General features: G+C 40.0%; 1 protein-coding gene across 2 annotated transcripts in view; it reads left to right on the top strand.

Annotated features, from left to right (window-relative positions):
- The window catches only part of SYT1 (synaptotagmin 1), a 333,835-nt gene extending 314,322 nt beyond the window's left edge, over nt 1-19,513 (top strand). For both annotated transcript variants that reach the window (XM_030960947.1, XM_030960948.1), the window contains 2 exons: nt 12,017-12,150; nt 16,400-19,513. In XM_030960947.1, coding sequence (XP_030816807.1) covers nt 12,017-12,150; nt 16,400-16,606 — 341 coding nt within the window. In that variant the 3' untranslated portion in view covers nt 16,607-19,513. The remainder of the gene's footprint in view (nt 1-12,016; nt 12,151-16,399) is intronic.
- Nucleotides 19,514-20,665: the final 1,152 nt, after the last annotated feature.

Below are 20,665 nucleotides of genomic sequence, written 5' to 3'. Positions count from 1 at the left end.
GGTTCCCATTACCCAGCTGAATGGTCTTTCTTGGTCACATCCGAAGGCCTGTTTTTCACAAAGTTTAAAGATCTGCTTCATCACAATAAAGTTCTTTATGTTAGTGTATGGCTTGAGAGCATACAGTCACAGGATCAGTGGGTCAGTTATAGGACAGAAGAATTATATGTTATGAGAATTGAAAAAAGCTTAGGCTTTCCTAAATTTTATTTCATTTTTCTTGCCTATTTGAGTCAACGCTCAACTTTTCAGTGGTTTGAAATACCCACTGTTAATAAACTGATTTTTTTTCCCCTTTAATAGAAGTTCTTCAGGTAATAGTCTTATCAAACACACCAAATTTAGAAATGGCCTTTGTTGGTGACATACCAAAATCCAAAGGATTAAATTCCTCTGCCAAGCAAGGGCTCTAAAAGGTTAATGTGGAGTTGGAAATTAATTTCATTCCAAATACAGAACAATAGTGTGCAGTGACATGACTTTGTGATAAGTATTTGTTAAAGCTAAATCCTCACTAAGCCCTGCAATTGTTTTCCTTTGTGCTAATGGCAAGCTAACCGGAGGCACTCCCTCTCTCTCCCCCTTTCTCTCCTGAAAGTATCAGAAAAGCAGGTTTATTGTTTGCTAAATGGGGCATTTTTTTAAACTTAAAATCTCAGTTCTCCTTAGTACATTCTTTTCAACGTTAGTGATCTTCATTTTTAATAGGAAATGTTTTGTCTACCTGAAACCCACAAGTTTAATATTACTGCTTGCTGATTGCCATTTGTGGCATATACAGTAAACAGGAAGAATTTAAATTATTTCTTACTGCTGCTGAGTGAATGTCTTGACTGTCTTTGTTCAGAAGAAAAAAAAATCCTACTGTCACCTAGATACTGACTAATGCAGAGAAATGTTCAATGGGAGTTTCCAGAGGAAAGCTGAAGCCTGGAATTCCAGGGGAATTCATTGCTTCATCTTCATACCAGTGATTTTTTACAGGAGCTAGGTGTCTTTGAAAACAGACCTGCCTACAAATACTTGATACTTCTGAAAACCTATTCTAACTTTGGTGAGTGCAGTTTGAAAAGAGTACTGTTTTATGAGCTTGGTTTTACTGAAATAATTTCTATTCTCTGTTTTTCACAATGAGTACTACCTTGGCTTGGAAGCAGTGCCATCCACCTTTCCTTTACTATGATTTCTATTTATTGATTACAAATAAAAACAGTAGTTTCCCTCCTCTAGCATCTCCTCCTCATCTAGTAACCAAAAAGACTCAAGCTTCTCTTTTCAAATACTCCTCCTTTCAATTCTGAAGATCCAAAGGGTTTCAGAAATTCATATATGCTTTTTGAATTCCCGGGTTATTTGATTTTGTTGCAGATCATGATCCACTGACTAGACTGCATCAAGATCTTGTTCAATGGAGTAGCAGGCAGAAATGTGCTGAGCTGCCCAGATTCAGTCTGGTTTGTCAGCAAAGCACACTCCACCACTTTGTACCAAATTGGCTATCTGCTGTAGAAATTCATAGCAGGTATCTGAGCTGGAAGCTATCGTACCCTTGGATTTCTGAAAGGTTGTGTCACATTTGACTGACTTTTAAACTGGAGTGGTGTAGAGTCAGTGGTGAACATGTCAGTCCAATATTCATTTGTGCCATTAACTGAGGCAATTTGAAGAAGAATTTGGGGCATGAGCTGTTGGTCGTATTAGAAATGCTTCCACCTTTCACCTAATGGCACCATTTTTCAAGTTGTCTGTCCTCTTGTCTTAGAGCAGGACTAATGTTCTCAGCAGCAGAGTGTTCCTAATGCAGATGCTGTTGGCCTTGAACACTTGTTCTTTTCCTTGAATCTTAGCTCTTAACTCCTCATTTTGTTCTTTCTTGGAACTTGTCTGGAGTTAAAAAACAAAGTAAACAGTTTGTTCTCCCAAGGACTTCAGCACTTCCATGACTCTTCAGTAAACATAATCTCACTGTTACTCTTGTCTAAGTAAAAATTTGCCTTAAGTTTCAGGTCACTGCTTCTGATTATGTGTAATCGACAGGAATGTGAGCAGGCGTGCAGCCTCCCAGCCTTTCCTCTGCAAGTACTCAAGTTAAAAATCTGACCTTCAGGCTTCTAAAACCTGGGGGGGTTGGGGATTCTAAAAAATAGGTTTTCACTGAGCTGTCAAGTTTGAAAAACAGATGTAATTTAGCTGAACTCAGTTGAAATTGCTGATAAATTTAGCCCATCTTGTAACTTCTCATGATGGGATGAAGACAAAGGTATAGCCCATCCCAATAAAATCTGCTTTTGATCTCTTTTTCCTTACTGTGGTTAAATTTAATCCAAAATAAAACAGGTTTTCCCAACGATATTGGGAAACATAATGCAGAAGAGCCCTTTCCACTCCCTGAGCAGATGCATTTCTTGCCTTGCAGTGTTCTAGGAGTCTTCTCACTGCCAGGAAGCCCATCAGCTAAGCTTGTCCTTAGCCGTGGCTCTGAGCAGGGAATAGGGAAAGGTTTCTTGTGGCCTCTGTATTAAAAGAGGTTCAAAAAACGAACTGTATTGTGTGTTGCCTTAGGTTTCATATATGGGATGGGTGGTCTGTGTGTTGAGGCAGTAAAGAGTTAGATCCCCTAAGTCATGCTAAAATTAGGTGGCACAAATAGCCTATATGAATTCCCAAAATCCCACTGAACACACACTGGATGTGTTGGGAGGCAGGAATAGGAGGGGGAAGAGAGCTGTTGACTGATTTCTCCAAATAATTCTGAATGCACATTTTGTAGGCTAAAAGCAAGACTGCATTCATGTAGCTTCTTCCTTCCATTTATGGTTTTTTCCTTGAAGCTCAAATCCAACAGCAAAATAATGAAAACAAAATCAGAACTAGGATTTATATAAACTTTGCAGGTAGAAAACGTGCTGAGTATTATTTCAAGTTGAGACTGAGGACTGGGATGCTGATGAAATCCTTTTATACATGTAGCCACTGATAAATGAAATGTAGTTTGAAAGTCTTTATATGCTCTTAAAATAAATATCAATCTTGATAAAGCATAACTATGGTTGGTTTCTCAGCTGTGAAGAGTTCAGATCAGGCTGCTTTACCAGTAGACACTGATGTTGTAACACTATTTTTTCTATGCCTTCTTTACTGCAGCATTCCTGCAGTATTAGTTCTGTGCTATTTCTAGTTTCATCATCAGAATGAAAAAAATACATGTCTCCTTCACATTGTCTGGGACTGAAAGCTTACCCGGATGAGAGAAGCTGTTTACAAAGTGGCAGGGCTAGGTTTTTATTAAAAGCATCGGAATTATTTTGTGGTATAATGGCTTGCATTTTTCCGGTGACTCATTCGTATGAGCTAAGGTAATTGGGTGTTTCCTACCCTTTCGATCACAGGTAGATAAAACTCCCTGCTGCTTTGCTTTTCTATTTTTTCTATCCTCTCCTTCTCCTCCCAGCTCACCTAATGTTATTTTGGCCTGTGAGGCTATGGGTGGAATACAGGAACATAACTGGGTTTGCTGCATTTGAAGAAAATGTTCATGGTTAAGCAATGTGATAGTTAGTGGTTTTGACCTGAGACAGCCCTTATAACTGACTTTGTCTGGTTTTGAGTGTGTTGCTTCTAACCCTCTGTGGAAGAGTACAGATTACCCCTTAGCAGAGTGTATTCACTTTTTTCCATGCAAAGACAATTACAACACAGTAGTGCCATGCTGACATTCAGTCAAGCTATAAAACCTTTCTGTGGCAATGTTGACTTGGAGAGTTTGGACTACAAATGTATATTCTTGCTACAGTAAATTGCTAATATGCTCGTTAGAGCAACTTTTGTTTTTAACAGACTTTCTCTGTGTTTCAGGGTTGAGGAATTCCTTGGAGTAAATACTGACACTCACTCAGATGTGGTTTTCTTTATTACCCAGTAATACTGGAATGCCTATCTGTTCTCAGTGAAGTTTGAGGTTATTTTGCCTCACAGCTGTAGGATTTGGGGCTTGGGGTCTTTGTGATGGGTAGGGTTCTGGGAGCAGGGAAATAATGAAAACAGGCCTCCACTCAGCAGTGTGTGCCTCAGTGAGCTGGGGCAGCTCTGCCCCCAAACCAGCCCAGCTCTCGAGGGCTTCAAGGCACTCACTGACAGTCCTGTGCAGAACATCATTATGTACCCAAGCTCCTGTTGTTTTCAGCTAAGACATCCCACAAGAACTGCGTCTTAACTTGGCTTGTTTGAGGTGTTCTGTAATCTGTGCTTCTGATTCTCTCTTCACTCTTCTGCCTGTCCATGTGTATTCCCCCTTCCCTCCTCCCCAGTTCACTTGAGGACAGTCCTTCCAATCTCTCTAAGCTTCTGTGTATTATCATCTGGTATTTTCACTGCCATCAATTTAATTTTTTTTCCTCTACATCATCAAAAGGCATTACCTAAATTCTAACTCAGCAGTCTGCTGGAATTTGCTGCCTGAGGTATTGCCAGCTTGCTTTGGTTCCAGTCTGGATTCCTGTCCTGGAGAGTCTGCCTGTATCAGCAGCTCAAATTAATACATTTCCACTATTTGATATAAATACCTACTTCATCTCAGCTGCTGTTATATTCTTCCTACTTGTATACAAGCATGGCATTGCAATATGCATATTTATATCTTTGTTTGTTATCGAGGATTGCAGGTGCCCTTCTCCACTATGTTAAAATTCTACAATGCCATGCTGTCTCTCCCCCTCCTCGCTACATTCAAGCTTCATAAGCAGTCAGTTCCTCCCCTTTTGGTGCAAGTACAAGGGAACAAGGTTTATTGCTTTGATGCATGTAGTTTCCATGTAATCACATTTACAAGGTGCTTGGTTGAGTAGCATTGCTTTTCCACAAGAGTATTCTGTGTTTACCCACAGCCAAAACTCAAGGTGCATTTTCCTGTTGGTTCAACCCACATTTGTTGTGCTTTATGAAACTGTTTGTTTTACCTGTGTGTAACTGTGCTGAAATGAACCCCTTGGATACAACAGACAGATCAGCTGTCCTTGCTCTGGCAGCAACTTAATCATAAACTCATAAGCACTAATTTGTGCTGATTTTAAATAAGACTTTTGGCTTTTCTTTTTTTCTTTTTTTTTTTTTTTTTTTTTTTTTACCACCCATTTTCTGCTACTTTCCCCATCTGGCACTGTAACATTTGTTGTTATGTTCCAGTTGGAAGCACTGTGGGTGGAATTGCACATTCAAGGGCTGGCTGAATAGCCCTTAGGCCACTGTGGGCATTTCTCTTTCCACTGTCAGCTCTACATGTTCAGCAACCACAGTTTGGGATTCTTGGGTGAGGGAATCATTGGCTGGCTGACAGTTTTACAGCACCTCCTTCTTCCCAAAGCTCCCTGGTTCTCTGAATTCAGCATTTCAGTAGCAATTTGATGTTCATGTAACTGCACACCAGTGAAGAGTTGTTATTTTGAGACTGCTTTGCTACACTCTCCATTTAATTATCTTCATTCTAGCAGGCTATTGTTACTTTTATAAATATCAACCCCTTCTTCCCCACTATAGAGGGATTCCTGGACTCCATTATTCCTATGAGAATCTGTCTAATGTTATTGAATATTAAATTTAAAAATGTTTTCATTTATAAACTACCCCATCTTACAGCATCTTTTTTTAAAGATGCTGGTGGAAATACATAACCCAAAGTCATCTAACTTGTTCCACTGCAGCATATGAGCCCAAGGGAGCCTGATGGGCATGTGCTTTGTGTGTGTGCACTGGGTCTGGAGCACCTCTCCGTGGCACAGACAGACACTGGCAAGTGTGATAGGAGCTTTTGAGGGTTAAACTGTGCACAGCTCTCATGGCCATTCTGACAGCCCCTCTGGGCTGCATGCAGCTTCTCAACCCCATCCATGGCCAGTACCCTTCTGGCTGGGGCTGGGACAGTCTCCACCACTCAATCCTCAACCCCCTTAGTAAAAGGGATTTTAAAATATGTTTTGCTGGCATCAGAACTGGCATAGACCCTGCACAGGAACCTACAGCAAATAACCTTTTGCTACTCACCTCTCAATCCCCGGCTACTGATAAAGACTTGGTCCATAAGATCAAGTAATATGCAGCCTGGTAGGGTTATAGAAAGTGTGATGAGAGTAACAAAATATCAGCTTTAGCTGAAGAGTGGACATTATGTAGCAAATCAACTTTTTTTAAAAGTCCTATTTTTAAAGAAATCTGATTTTAAAAAACCTTACGAACCATATAGTTTATGCCAAGAGAACTGTTTCCAATGTGAGAGTGTTTTCCAATATTTCTCTTGGGACATCAGCTGCTCCTTAAAAATAATGTCCTAACTTTAATTTGTTCATTCGTGGAGGAAGGTAGTAGGCCCAACAGTTTGTGTCAGTGAATAGAAACTATAATTTTTATTCAGTCTAGAAAGTATTTGTGCTTCTTCTTAGTCATTGTACCATATATTGTTTTTTCCCCCTCTGGCTTTCATTCCCATTCAAAGCTTTCCATTAATATGAAAAAATACCAGCTGAGAAAATCCAGTATCACTCTAAACTCATTATTTCAGAGATTTTTTATCTGCTCTCATCCAAACATGAATGAACAGAAGAGGAGAAGTCAGGGGAAATTATCCGTGGCCTGGATGCCGCAGGCATCGTGTGAATTGTCCCTGTCCCTTGGGAGGAAGGGTTTATGTGCCCACAGAGGGAGCATGTCCCATGGTTCTTGGGAAAAATTGGCAAATCTGTGGGAACTCCCAGCAAAGTTCTTCCTGTTTTGCTTTGCACTTAGAGCCCTGCTGCTTTCCATAGCCCAGCTCTGGCCTGTGCTGCTGTTTCTCTCCAGAGACACACAGGTGCTGCCAGCCTCCATCCCTGGTACAGTCTCTAGAGAAAATAAGGTTGTTTGCTGTATTAAATGGCTGTTCTCCCCACTGCCTGCCCAGAGAACTTCACCTGAAGCTTGTTTGCACAGAAGGGGAACAGGTTAAGGGTGCACTATTGACCCTGCTCCAGCTCTGGTCTAAACCCCTGGCTTGTTCTTCCCTTGGCTTTCCACAGTGCTGCAGGATGAGAGTGGCTCTTTAGCCTGGCACTAACAATGCACCCTGCATGTCACCTCTGTCCTAACTGCATTTGCACAGCTATTTGCAAAGCTGCATTTCCAAACCTCATTTTCTTTACTTCTTGAATCAATTTCCAAGCTCTTCATTAATTCATTCTGCTTCCTGGAATGGAAACTCCACTGTCTGCTGACACTTTTGCTCTAAATGTCAGTGATGTTGAGCTTTGGCATGGATTGTGCATAAATTTTCTTCTGATGGGAAGAAACACATGCTAATGAGCATCCAGTTATCCTGAACATTTTGAAGACAAAAATACAGCTGGAGGCAGTTCTGGCACCGTAGTTCTTCACCATTTCTACATTTTAGTTGAGAACATTTTATTACTGTGTTTTGTCATATGAAACTATTCAGGTGTATCTATGACTAGTTTGTTCTGGCTCATGTTTTTTCCTGTTAATCATGTTAGGCTTTCTCAAAGCTTGTAGAGGGTTTTCTCTGATCTCTTTGCACAGACCTGGATGGGATTTTTTTCTTTAAACCATTGAGCTCCCCCTGCCCACAGCCTTGGGACTCTAACTGCACACACAATCAATTTCAGTGTTATCTCTGTGGCATTTTTCAAATTTATCAACTTCTAGATGCTTTACTTTTCATATTATCATTAGGTTGCAGAAGCCTCCATGTTATTTTAAAAAAGATGGGCACTGTCCTTCTGTTTGCATTCAGAATAAGCCATTGTAGTAAAACCATTCCAAGCTATGTTGTTGATTCTTTTTTTCTGAAGATCCATAGAAATGGAAATTTACATGCTGAATTCTCTCCTACCTATGTGGAAAATGATTTTTCATTAACTACTTACCCCTCTAACATTTTTTGTCCTGAAAACCCTTGAAAAACAGTCCTTCTCAAGTTCTAGCTTTTCCTGACATATTGTCTTCTGCCACAATTCTCTTGAGTTGTTGTAACTAGTCATTATTTTAAGAGAGATCCAGTTGTGTCTGTGTCTGTGTGTGTATATATATATATATATATATGTATATGCCTTGTGGTCCAGATTACTGTAGAAATCTTGGCATTACATTCAATGTTGATTACTTATTAAATAATGTGTTGTCATCATACTGCAAACTTCATGAAAACAAAATGTGTCAGCTGGTCCTCTCCATCTTTTAAAAGCAGTTCAACTAGCCTCCATTGAGACATTACTGTGAGATGCACAACACACAATTACTTGTGAACTGTACATCTTTTTAGCATTCCTGGCTGGACTGTTAATGAGGGAATAAATAGCACAATTTTAATTAGTCCCATACAGTGGTTAAAATGGATTATTAAGCAAGGGACACAAAGCTATTCTGTCTCCTTCAGCAGAGGGACATCTGAGTGCAACATCTTTTCTTCCAGATAGATGAGTGTGATCCATCCAGAGATACCTGGGGATGTGATGTGTTCTATAACCCTGTTTACTTGAAAGGAATCAAATTGGCTAAAAATACAGTGATGTTTACCCATGGAGAGAAATTAATATTCTGGGCTGCAATCTATTTAGCTAAAGATAGATATTTACTCTGGAATCAGATAACTATCCAGGGTACATAAAGAGAAATACTTACTTTCATTGGCATTGCCCTTTATGACCAGGCTAGGCATTTAACAGGCAATTTGTCATTGCAGGGCTGTAATATCAGTTCTGTCATCCTTACTAGTCTCAGTTCTTCAGTGAGACCCTTTACATGTTAAAGTATTACTCAGAATGACTAATGGGGCCAGCACTGAGGTTATGTTGCAAGTAGAGAGGAAAGACGTTTCCATTAGCTCTAAACCTTATCTCACAAAAATCGCTGGAGACTGGCACTTCCCAGAGGTTCTGCTTTCTCTTGATTATCATCCCTTCTTCCACTAATTGATTCCAAGCAGTTCAACTTCTGTTACTTAGTGGAAGAGAATTTGTCTCTTTCAGAGATTTATTCATGAAGTCACAAGAAAGTCCGTGCTTAGGTATCAGGTTTTTTGGGCAGAGTGCAAGCAGATAGATTACTGAGGAGTTGAGGGAGTTAATGCTGTGGAGCACAGGAGAATGTAACTGGAGATAGGGCAGTGGTGGAGGGGCTCATGTATGGGACACAGAAGTATGAGGAGAGGGGAGAATTAGTTAGGATCAGGATATTTCAAAAAGAAGGAAGTGGATATACCATCTAATGAGGATAAACTCAGCCAAAATCTCTAGTGGCCCACTTACTTGAGCTGGACACCCTGTTCTGATTTTAAATGTTTGTGATGAGTAAACTTACATAATACTTTCCCATGAAACAAGAAAAGAAGGAACATGGTTTCAGTTAAGTTTTGTTTGGATTAGCATGACAATTCTACCCTCGGATGAAAGAAAGATGGATTATTTTATTGTTATGCCCCATTCTGTGCTCTGTTTGTTACCCCTGCCACTCAGTTCTGCACTACAGTGGCACCACTGGGTCTTTCCTCTAAACAACTGGCGTTTGAGCCTGACTCAACTCCCCAGACTGACAAACAGAAGAAACTGATCAGAACATGAAAAAGAAACCACAGAAATGTGTCTTGTGGGTCTTGTCCTATGGCTGTGAGTTGTCTAGGTCAGGTTTTGTTCTAATGCAAGCATGAAGATAGAAACTATAGATAGTCAGTAGAAGCAAGTAATTAAAAGTGAATGTACTCACTGATGTAGAAGCATTCAGATACATTGATTTCTAGTTTAAAAATATTCTTCTCCAAAATATGGATTTTGTTACCAATATAGGAATATTTCTGCATCCCTTTATAAATCTTACTGTACAGTTCCTTAAGGACATATGAATAATCATCAAACCTGTGTATATTGTCTGTACAAAGGCGCAGATCAGCAAAGAATTGGCCTATATCACTTGCATTTATTTTAATAAATTTTTCCATTCTAATACCCTTAATAATAATATATTAATGTACTGTTTAGCCTTCCAGTCTAGTGACTCAAATTATATTTTTACAGCATCTTACCTCATTCTCATTTCTTAACACTTTGCCACTGATTCATTGACTACTAAACTTTCTTAGCATGTATTAGGTATACCTAAACCATCATTTTGAAGTTAGCACAGTTTTGCATTCTGCATGGAGCATCAGGGAAAGTGATGAGCTTTTCTCAAGTACCAGCTAATGCTGAAGAATTCCAGATTCGCCTCCTCTCCATCTTCAAAACCCTGTGTGCAGTGATGTTGAACTCAGTATTAAAAAAGAAATAGACCTCTGTTGGCTTTTTGCTAGCATTTTGCTCTTCACATGATACTCCTTGATTCATGAATTGTGCAGCCACAAGGAACCCTTAGAATCCCATCTTGCCTGAAGCGTAAACCTACCCCGATTTAATTTCTGTTTGAACTTTGAGTCTTTTGAGGGAGAAGGAGTCTTAACCCTCTGTAACAGAGAGTTCACCACTGGAGAAGCTACTCCAGCTGTTTCCATCTTACTTCTAAAATATGTGCCTACTCCTAAGTTAAAATTTTCCTAGTTCCTTCTCACAACCATTGGATCTTTTTATACCCTTGTCTGCTGTCTTGAAGAATCTACTACCACAAAATTAGGTTTCCTTCAGAGGAACTGTAGACTGTGATCAAGTGACTCCAGTAGCTTAATTGTCCTAATCACCCAGGTCTTCCAGAGAAAGGCATATTTTGACTGTAGAAGAGTGCAATTACTCTACCAAAAATTAATTTCATTGCAGAATCATAAAGCATTATTTGCTCATATTAAGTGCAGTGTTCATTTGTCCTTATTCTGTAGCCCCAGCCTTTTCCCAGGAGGGAAAGGAGAAGCCCTCTCCTTTGATAGTTTGTGTCATTCAGACTCCCTTACTTATGCTGCAGGTGACTTATGTCTGGCAGGTATTTTAGATGCCTCTTACCAGCTCACTCAAGGGAGGCTTGCCTTGATCTACATCAAAGTTCATCTGCCTAAAGCCAGAGAGGTACCTACCCAAATTTTGGTGACAGTACCATACAGGTTGTTGAAACATACGAGCTTGAGGTGCCTCAAATGTTGCTTTGTGGTAAGGCTAAACAGAAAAATAGCTGAACTCAATGAGGGTACTTCTAATTACCAGCTCCATGAAAGAATGTTAGTTCACTCTCCAGACTCATGGCACATGGCTCTAGTGATGGATTGAGGACTCACGGTGCTATTCTTTTAAGCAGGCAAAGCTTCCATTGAAATTACATCACTGAGATACCTCATCAGTGCTGTAATGTGCAGGAAAGGTTTGCTCTCACAAGGAACACCTGATTAGGTACCAAATGAGTTCTGTTTCTTTGCCACCAGAAGCCATTTGAAATGACAGTGGGAATTCAATAGAGAATGGCAAAGCCAGTCCGTAATTTATACCAGCCCCGTGGCCCCCATGGGCTCTGGCTGTGTGCAGCACTGAGGCAGGGGCTGCTGTTGAAGGGACAGAGTCCTTTCCTGCCAGGCACTGCTGGACCCTGTCAGTCACAGCTCACCAGGGAGGGCAGAGGACAGGAAAACCACGGCACAGACCTGCCCAAGGAGTGATGGGAACAGGTGCCAGGTGGCTGTGGAGCATCCAGCCATGCCAGCTCTGTACCTACTGTGTGCATTTGGCAGCACTCGCCGGTCTTGGGAAAGCCACCCCACAAACCGTTGCTGAGAAATGCTTGCAGGATGGTTAATAAGCTGTGGAACAAAGTTAGGTGGAATTTACTCCACCTTCATGATGTTAAGGAGATAAGGCAATAAATACTTTGTACCTTTTCCCATCAGGAACACTTCACAGGAGCTTTTCTATAGTAGAAATTAAGAACTTGTTTAAATATGAGCTGTAAATGTTGTCTGTTTGTTTGATTTTGGTTTTTTTTAATCTACTCCTACGTCTATGGGATTAAAATTTGTAGAAAACACACTGAACTCTCCTTCTTAGCTCTACCTCTTCTCTTGAATGCTTAGATCCCTATGTGAAGATCCATCTGATGCAGAATGGCAAGAGGCTGAAGAAGAAAAAGACTACAATTAAAAAGAACACTCTGAATCCCTACTACAACGAGTCTTTCAGCTTTGAAGTACCATTCGAGCAAATTCAGGTAATGTCAAACAGTGTTTTGTCTTTCCTCTGCATTCCATTTCTCAGCCCTCATAAATATTTAACAGGAATCTTGTTAATTATCACATGTGCATGCCTTCATTAGCACCTAGGTGCCAGCCCTGTGCTACATTAGATGAGTGTGACTGCTTCAAGAGGGAAATGATAAAATGTGAAGTACTTAGGAAGCTTTGATTCATCAGTGAGAAATGGATAACTGACATTTTCTGTTAACAGAAATGGGTTTGGGGGAAAAAAAATCCACAGGGAGATAGTGAAGGAATGTGCCAGCAAAAAGGTGTAGGGATAAAAGAAAAGCCATATGTTACATTTTCCCCTAAATTATTTAAAATAATAAATTGGCATTATCAGATAAATTTGTGTTCCTTATGCATTTATTTGCCCTGTTTTTTGAAAGCACTGCAGCACCCCTTTAAAGTAAAACCTAATTCATACACAGCTTTTTTCAGGAATTATTCACTACACTTTGAAAACTTTCAGTGATTCCTATGTCCCTTGGAAAAAGGCATTTGAGAATCTCGGGGGTCAATACTGCAGTACCTGTTCTCTCAGTGCCTCAGGAGAGCTCCAGCAGTTGTCCAGATGCTACTCCCAGAGCTCAGTACCTAAAACTAAGGGTCTCAGAAGTCAGCACAGGGAGATGGAAGTCACCTGCAGTAGTAATGGGAAATACCAGGACAAAGCATTGTGAAATTTTTTTCAGGGACTCAGTTGCCTATCTTTGAGCTACTGGGAGGCAAACCATCTCTCATGAGAGAGAATGAGAATTAACTTTTTTTGATGTTAACTGTCTTTTATCTCAAGAGAGAAGCTTTTTTTCAGCCATCTCAGGAGGCATGTGGGAAAAGAACTGCAGGCTGGCTTCCCACCTTGGCCACAGAGCCCCAGGGCTGGGGAGATGTTAGGCAATAAAACAGCTTTTCTGGGTGGAGCTGAGTGGGGAAAGGGTCCTGTCAGGGGCCTCCCAGTTTAAATGACTATTATTTAAAACATCTGGGAATACATCCTTCTGTGGATTGTAAGAGAGGTTATGGCATAAATTACATTCCATGCTTTCAAACTTGTAGTTTAAAAGTTTTAATGTGTTTAAATTGCTTGGACAAAACTTGGAGCCCCCTCTTCATTAGAAGAGAGCATGGTATGGGTTTTCACATTGTGTATCTTGGATTTTGATAGCAGCTGGGCTGGAGAGAAGCCCAGGAGCCAAGGCCTACCTTTCAAGTAGTTTGCATTTTATTGAATTGATTCTAACAAAAATAATAAAACTAGACAAGGTGAAGCATGGGCACAGTGACTTGGATGCATTTAGAATTTCTTCATGTAGTACTGCATGTACAGGTGTCTATGGATTCTAGGAATCAAAGAGTGGGAAATCCAATGGGGGCTAATTTCTCTTGATTTTAATGAAAGCTGGTCTGTGTGCTTGTGGAAGATTTCACAAGGATCAAAGACCCAGAGGCAAAAAGAGGTGAATCAAATCAAGTGGCAGTTTAGGCAGTGAGTATCTTGATTTCCAAATAGGGATAGGATTGAGGAGCTGGAATGGTTACCTCCAAATTACCCTGTCAAAACTTTGGCATGGTAAGGCACAATTTTCGTACTTGACCATTTTGCCTTCTAATTCAAAGTAATTTTTTGAAGTGGGTGTGTGTAGTTTATTTTAAAAGTATTGTGGTTTAGAGGTTTAAATTTTTGTCTTCCTTTTTTTTTTTAATAAGTTTATTAGAATTACCTTTTAGCTATCTACTTATAGCCCCAATTTTGAATCTGCAAGTATGGACTTTGGTCATTTGCCAATTTATTTTGAGTTAGTTATAAAATACTACATTTAGACTACTGCATGATGGATATTGAAGTGATTTTAGCATTAGAAAAACTCATTTAAAATGTTATTTAGACTTACTATGGTAGAATCGCTGTGACCTGTGCTATTCATATAAAAGTCATTAAGCAAACTTTCACTGTCAAAAAATAATGGTTATACAAGTTCTTTGATTGTTGGAGAATGAAGAGAGGTCATGGGGGGAAAGCAGGTCAATAGCAATACATCTATGTAATTTTAAAGGAGACAAACATTAACATTTTCGACAATTGTACAGGGACTATGGGTTCTGGCTCTTAGGAGAAAGAAAGTGATGTCTTCAAGGGTAATGGGAGAACACCACAGGGAAGTCAAATCCTCTTTGCTGCTGGCAGATCAGGCACGTGTCCTGCCACATGCAGAGCAGACTGCCTCTGCAGGCAGCGGTGTCTCCAGGCCCTCTCAGTCCAAAGGGCTTAACCACACCATGGAAACTGCTAATCCAAGTGTTTACTAGGAGAGGCAGTTTTTCTACTAGCACCTCTTGGGTTTTGCCATGCAGCTGCTCCTTTAATATGTGGTACAAAGGCAAAGGGATGCTCACATTTCTCTGTAGGTTTAGTGCAGAGATCATGAAGGGAGAATCATCTCCAAGTTAAATATCTGAGCTGGCTGTTCTTTACATCTTTGTAGAGCAAGGAAAAGGGTCCTTCATTTACAGTGCTCATTTTTTTTCTTATGATTAACATTAAAAAAAGCCAGTAATAACTATCCCCAAGCTTCTAGGTAGAGCAGGCAAGCTTTTTTTTTTGTAGTGCAAAAAAATAGTCTCATGCTTACTTTTTATATCTGTGAATGTACCATGTATCTAAAGCATAAGTGTTCATTTGGGGAGGTACCATTAAAAGTGAGTGTATTGCAAACAGCAACACTGAAATGTAATTCTGGCAGCTAGAAATACTTGCTTCAGAATATTGCCTTTTATCGTGAGGGCTCTGGGGAGGGAAAATCTTGAGTTTGATGTATACTTTTGTCATCAGCAACCATATAAATACTTAAGTGCCTGCTGGAATCATCTCTTTCTCTAGTTCAGTGAGCTGTTACAATCCTGTAAGGAAATGGACTTTATAAAATAAACATCATGACTCTGGTCTTGCTACTTCTAAAAGATAATCCTATTACAAGCCCTGAAATTAATCATTCTAGTAAGAGATCCAGATTGTAGATATATTTAAAGCTTTAAATTTAAAAGCCTAATTCTAGAGAATAGAGGATTTTTCTGGAAATGTGTTTCAGGGCATTCTTCCTTCTATTCAGGAAGCTGACACTGTAATCAGGAAAAGAACTGTATGCTCATCATTAAAAATAAACCCCTATAAGGAGAAGTGTTTACAGTTTTGTAAAATAAGAGTGAAAGTCTCAAGTGCTCTTGCAAGAGAACACCACTCCACTGAAGGAATAGCCGTTTATGCTCTTCTGACAATTATTAAAGACCTGAAAGAGAGGAATTGTGTGCATCTGCACATAACTCCAAACATAAAGGCCTGGCTCAAACACCTCCCAGTGTTCCCCAGCCTAAATGGATGGAAAATTGTCTTTGAGCTGTAACAGATGGGCTCACACAGACCATGTGGGACCTGTTTAACCCTGTTTGCCAGAGGTCACCCTTCCTACAGAAGTGGCACTCCAGCATCAGCTCAGTCGTAGGCTGTGCCAGTGTCAGAGCCCTGAGACACCAGGGGTTTATCCATCCATTCCAGCTCCCTTGGGCAGCCAGCCCGTTTCCTAGATTTCTCTGTAAATACACAGAAGATACACAGTGTACACACATGCTTGTACATGTGCACAAGTGCACACACCTGTGCATAGAGATGAGAACACATGTCTCTGTGTGTGGGTGTGGGTGTGGGTGTGTAGTAACCATAAGGGCTATCTTCTGAATTGATCTGGAAATACCTGGCTAGCCTACTGGATGGATGGGTAGGAGTTGCTAAGAAGTAGAAAAGCAACTAACAGAATGGAGTACAGCATTGCAAACTTAGAGCCATTTCTGGACTTTAGTTGTTAACTTATTTACTTGAAAAATAAGGGTGTGTAAGATTGCATAACTTTTGAATTAACTCACCTGTAAGTTGTTAATCTGTTAAAGGAAAAACAATCAGCCTTAATTTCCATATGAATCTATTCAGTGCAAGGGGGCAAGTTTCAAGCTAACAGGGAGGTGGTAAACCTGATTTTATTTGGAAGGCTCACAAGAAGCAAAACCAAAATTTTGAATTTTCCAAGACATCCCCTCATAGGGGAATCTACTCCAGCTGTCTCACACTTCCCCCTTCATGACTTCTCCATGGCTGGCTGTCCCCACATTCATCCCTGCCAGCCTTCCCCTTACAGTCATGCTCACTGCTCTTCCTCTGTCTCATTACAGAAAGTGCAAATTGTTGTGACTGTTTTGGACTATGACAAGATTGGCAAGAACGATGCCATCGGGAAGGTCTTTGTGGGCTACAACAGCACCGGCGCGGAGCTGCGGCACTGGTCGGACATGCTGGCCAACCCCCGGCGGCCCATCGCACAGTGGCACACCCTACAGCCCGAGGAGGAGGTAGATGCCATGCTGGCAGTCAAGAAGTAAATTAAGTTAAGTTAAATTAAATTAAATTAAATTATGAAGAAGAAAAAGAAAAAGACGAAGAAGCCTTTCTGCATTTGCCCACATAGTGCTCTTTAGCCAGTATCTGTAAATACCTCAGTAATATGGGTCCTTTCATTTCCAGCCATGTGTTCCTGACACAGATCAGTTGTACTTTAAAATTCCCATTTTAATTTGCACAAATTTAAATGTAGAGAGCCTTTTAAAGGCGCTTCATTTCACCACTGCCCGCCCCAGATCTACTCTTCTTTTAAGCAATATGATGTGTAGATAGAGCATGACAGAAATTATTTATTGTATCACACAGTTGTATATATACATCAGTATGCTGAGAATTTATTTCTAGTTTGTGTATTTGTATGTTGTAAGCGTTTCCTAATCTGTGTATATCTAGATGTTTTTAATAAGATGTTCTATTTTAAATTATGTAAATTGACTGAGATATAGGAGAGCTGATACTATATTATAGGGTAACTATTGTATCGTCTGCATTCCAGAAAAAAAATATCCAACTTGTAAGGCACTAGTAGTGTTACACTGACATCTTAAAGGACAACTTAAATCTGAGCTTTCAACTGGACCATCCTAATAACACACTTCACGTCCACAGTGAATCTTGGAGGGGCAAATCCAATTGGGTAGACTTCTTTCACAGGCAACTTAGCATGATCTGAGCAGTTCCATGGCTGACCTCATGGAGATGTAGCCAGAAGCCAGGGTATAATTTTTTTGTATATATTCCAAAGCAAACACATAACAGACTGAAATGGCTTTAGATTCGAAGTTGAGGAAGCAGTTCCACAGGAGGCAACAATTTCATCTAACATACGAAGACAGACCACTGCAGAAGTGAGGGAGGGGTAAGAGGGAAATGCAGCAGTAGTAAAATGCTGCCATGAAAACAAGAGTAGCTCTCCATTATCACCTTTATACAAAATTTGCATACTGTGAATTCCATCCACAATTTCACATTATAATGAGTTTGCACATTAGACTTTGTAACAAAATATTTTATGATACTAACTCAGATTAGAAGGAATGCAGAATATTTTTTAGACACAGCCGTGTGAGTTTATTATACAAAATAGTTTCATGGTAAACAGACAGTATTGTAATCCCATCAGAAGATGACAAAATTTAGCCATAGTTCTAAATGCACTTCAAAGTAAGCCAAAAGAGAACAGCTAGTGACCTTTTATATACTATTTATACTTAAGTTTTAATTTGTCCTTTAAAAAAAAAGTGAAAACAAAGAACAAGTTCTAGAAAACTGAAGCAACCTCTTCTGTATACTAGATGCTCGTTTCAGGAGGAGTTTTTAAATGTTTTAAATGTTATTATGTAGTAAATGGCACTATTATGAAGCTATTAGTCATTCCATAAGAGTCTTGAAAGACTGCTCTGTGTATCACTGTGACTGCCGTGTGTGCTTAGAAATGTAGTTTTCTCAGTGGATAGCAACCAATTTATTCCGTAGTGATATTGTAATAATACTGCCATTCCCTTCTACTGCACTGCCGAAGGAACGCATAGCACAAGCAGTTCCAGTTGTTACGGACCAATGTAGAACTGGAGAGCTATGCAGGGGACAAGGATGCTCTAGAGAATGGGTTGACCACGCAGCATTTTGTCGAGCCCTGTGCAATACTCTACGTTTCCAAGCGCCCTCGCCCCTGCTGCTTTCCCGTAGAGTCATCTTACAGCTCCCCAGCATGGCACCTCCGCTGCACCATCTCATCAAGGCATTCAGGGCATCACCTCTAGCTCATGCACCGTCCTGGGAGGCCCCTCGCTTATCTTTCCAAGCTGTGAATATATTTATAATGCTTTTGAAGAGTTCATTATTTTTAGCAATGCAAATTACCCTAGAAATGTGGAAATGCTATTGCTTTTGGAGGGAGGCATGAGAATTAACTATTAGTGTTCTTATCAGTCTTCTGTGTCTAACAAAGATGAATGTAATGGGAGAACTGTGCACTGCAAACTGAATTCCACAGCCTCCCTCAAGGCTCTGCCCCTGGGAGAGGTGTGACAGTCTCAGAGGTCAGTGCAGGGATGGCCAAGCATCCCTGGTTTTCGGTACTTTGAGGGTAAAAGCGGCAGCAAAGTACTGGGAGGAGAATAAAAGCCTGTATCTCTCCCCACCTCCAAAAGTGAGAAGAGCAAGATCCATTTTCTTTCTTTTTTACATGAAACATAGAAAAAACACAAGCGAGACATTTTCTGATAGAAACAGGCACATACATGCAAAGCATCAAGCTGGAATATTTAAAAATCTTATCCTTAAGGACCAAACCCCACCAAAGAGAAGAAATAGACAGTCAGCTTTCCAGCCTAAGAGCTTCATGGTCTCCAGCTTTCAGTTACTCATTCAGGATAGCTGCAGGTTCAAAGTGCCAGGACTGACTTACTGTGTTAAGGTATTCTTAATGCTTTCTCTTCCTACACTGCCAGACTGAACGTCACCCTAGAACTGGTTTGTAAGGTACAATGATTCTCAGAGACTGAACCTGCCATGTGACCAAGATGACATTTTTCATCCTCAAAGAAGCCACATGTACCTTTCTGACAAAGCTGTGTGAAGTATTAGAATCTGATGCTGTAGAAAGATCCTAGTTGCCTTTGTGTATATTTACTGCCTGCTTGAGTGTTTCTCTGTGTGGGTTTTCTCTGTATCTTGTAGAAATGTTTGGGGTGTTTTATCCTGCCATATCGCTCGTGGCCCGCGAGCTGACAACTTTAGCTGTATTTTACCTTCATTTTTGATGAGGTGGTTTATATTTTGTTTCACTTTGTGTAGTGACTCCCCACAGTAGAGTTTTCCAATTGTCGTTAAAATAACATACATATTACACAGATATTCAATAAAAATGTTTTATTTCCTGTTGATGTTCTGGCATTTCTCTTTTGATCTAAAATTTTGAAAAGACAATTCACTCCAGGATTTTCACACAATCACATACTTTGAAATGTCACAAGTGAAATAGCACAGCACGTTACGAGGGGCTGTGAAAAGCTGCTTTCATCAGTAAGACAGTCACAGCCAGCAGCGCTACAGTAGATGAATTCTCCACCTCTGTTGCAGATGAAGCACTATTACCTTGTTTACCCAGGAGCCTGATTATTTGCCTCAAAAAAAATCATGCTTTATCAAAACATGACCAAGACAAAACCTCCTAAGTAGTTGCCTACACATCAGTGTTCTTCCAGACAATTGTGCTAAAGCTGTGGTTGAAGTTCTCCTTCAGAGAGAGATGGTATATTTTAACCTACATCCACGTGCTACTTCTAAGATGACCATAAAATTAAACATCTTGTAGAATAAACATCATTAAATAAGTGCCTAAACTATGGGGGAAAGGGGCAGCAGGGAGAAGGTATTGCAGGTTCAATCTGCACCGGCCATTTTTGCAGCTCTTAAGAATACCAAGAAGACATCTGTGTCAATCAAAACCAGTTCTTTCAACAGAGTAATCACTTAAAGTCAGTCATTACAACTAATGTAAGGAAAAACGCTTCATATAATAGCTGTTATACTAAGCGGGGAAAGCAGCAAAAATTACCAGATTTATTCAGCTCATTTAACCCCTAATCAACTGTCAAGAAAAACATTCTTCCCAACTGTCAGACGGTTACCAAAGCAGAGTATCTGTCTCTCCATCACTTTTCACATCATGAGTCAATGAAAGTTAATTGCCTGTTAGTTATGCAAAGCAAAAAATTAAAACAGTTTATTTTTGATTACTATAACAGCCCTGTTTTATTTATTTAGTCTTTAACATTTCCACTCCAGGCTGCCAGTTCAGTTTACACATAGTGACCTGCTTTTAAGAGCATGAACCTACCAAATGCACGTCCAGCCCCAATTTTCAGTATCCGTTCAAGCACTGTTGCTCATCCAGGCATTCAAGAATGTATAAAAAAGGAGTTTTCTTGACATAATACCAAAATTTTTAAGCAGCCTTCATAACCTTTACCTTATATGCATCAAATCTTTATCTTCAGTACAGAGAATACTTTTAAAATTGCATCAAAAAGTAG

The sequence above is a fragment of the Camarhynchus parvulus genome, chromosome 1A, assembly GCF_901933205.1.
Source record: "Camarhynchus parvulus chromosome 1A, STF_HiC, whole genome shotgun sequence".
NCBI classification, from domain to species: domain Eukaryota; kingdom Metazoa; phylum Chordata; class Aves; order Passeriformes; family Thraupidae; genus Camarhynchus; species Camarhynchus parvulus.
This window is presented reverse-complemented; position numbering and strand designations above follow the sequence as displayed.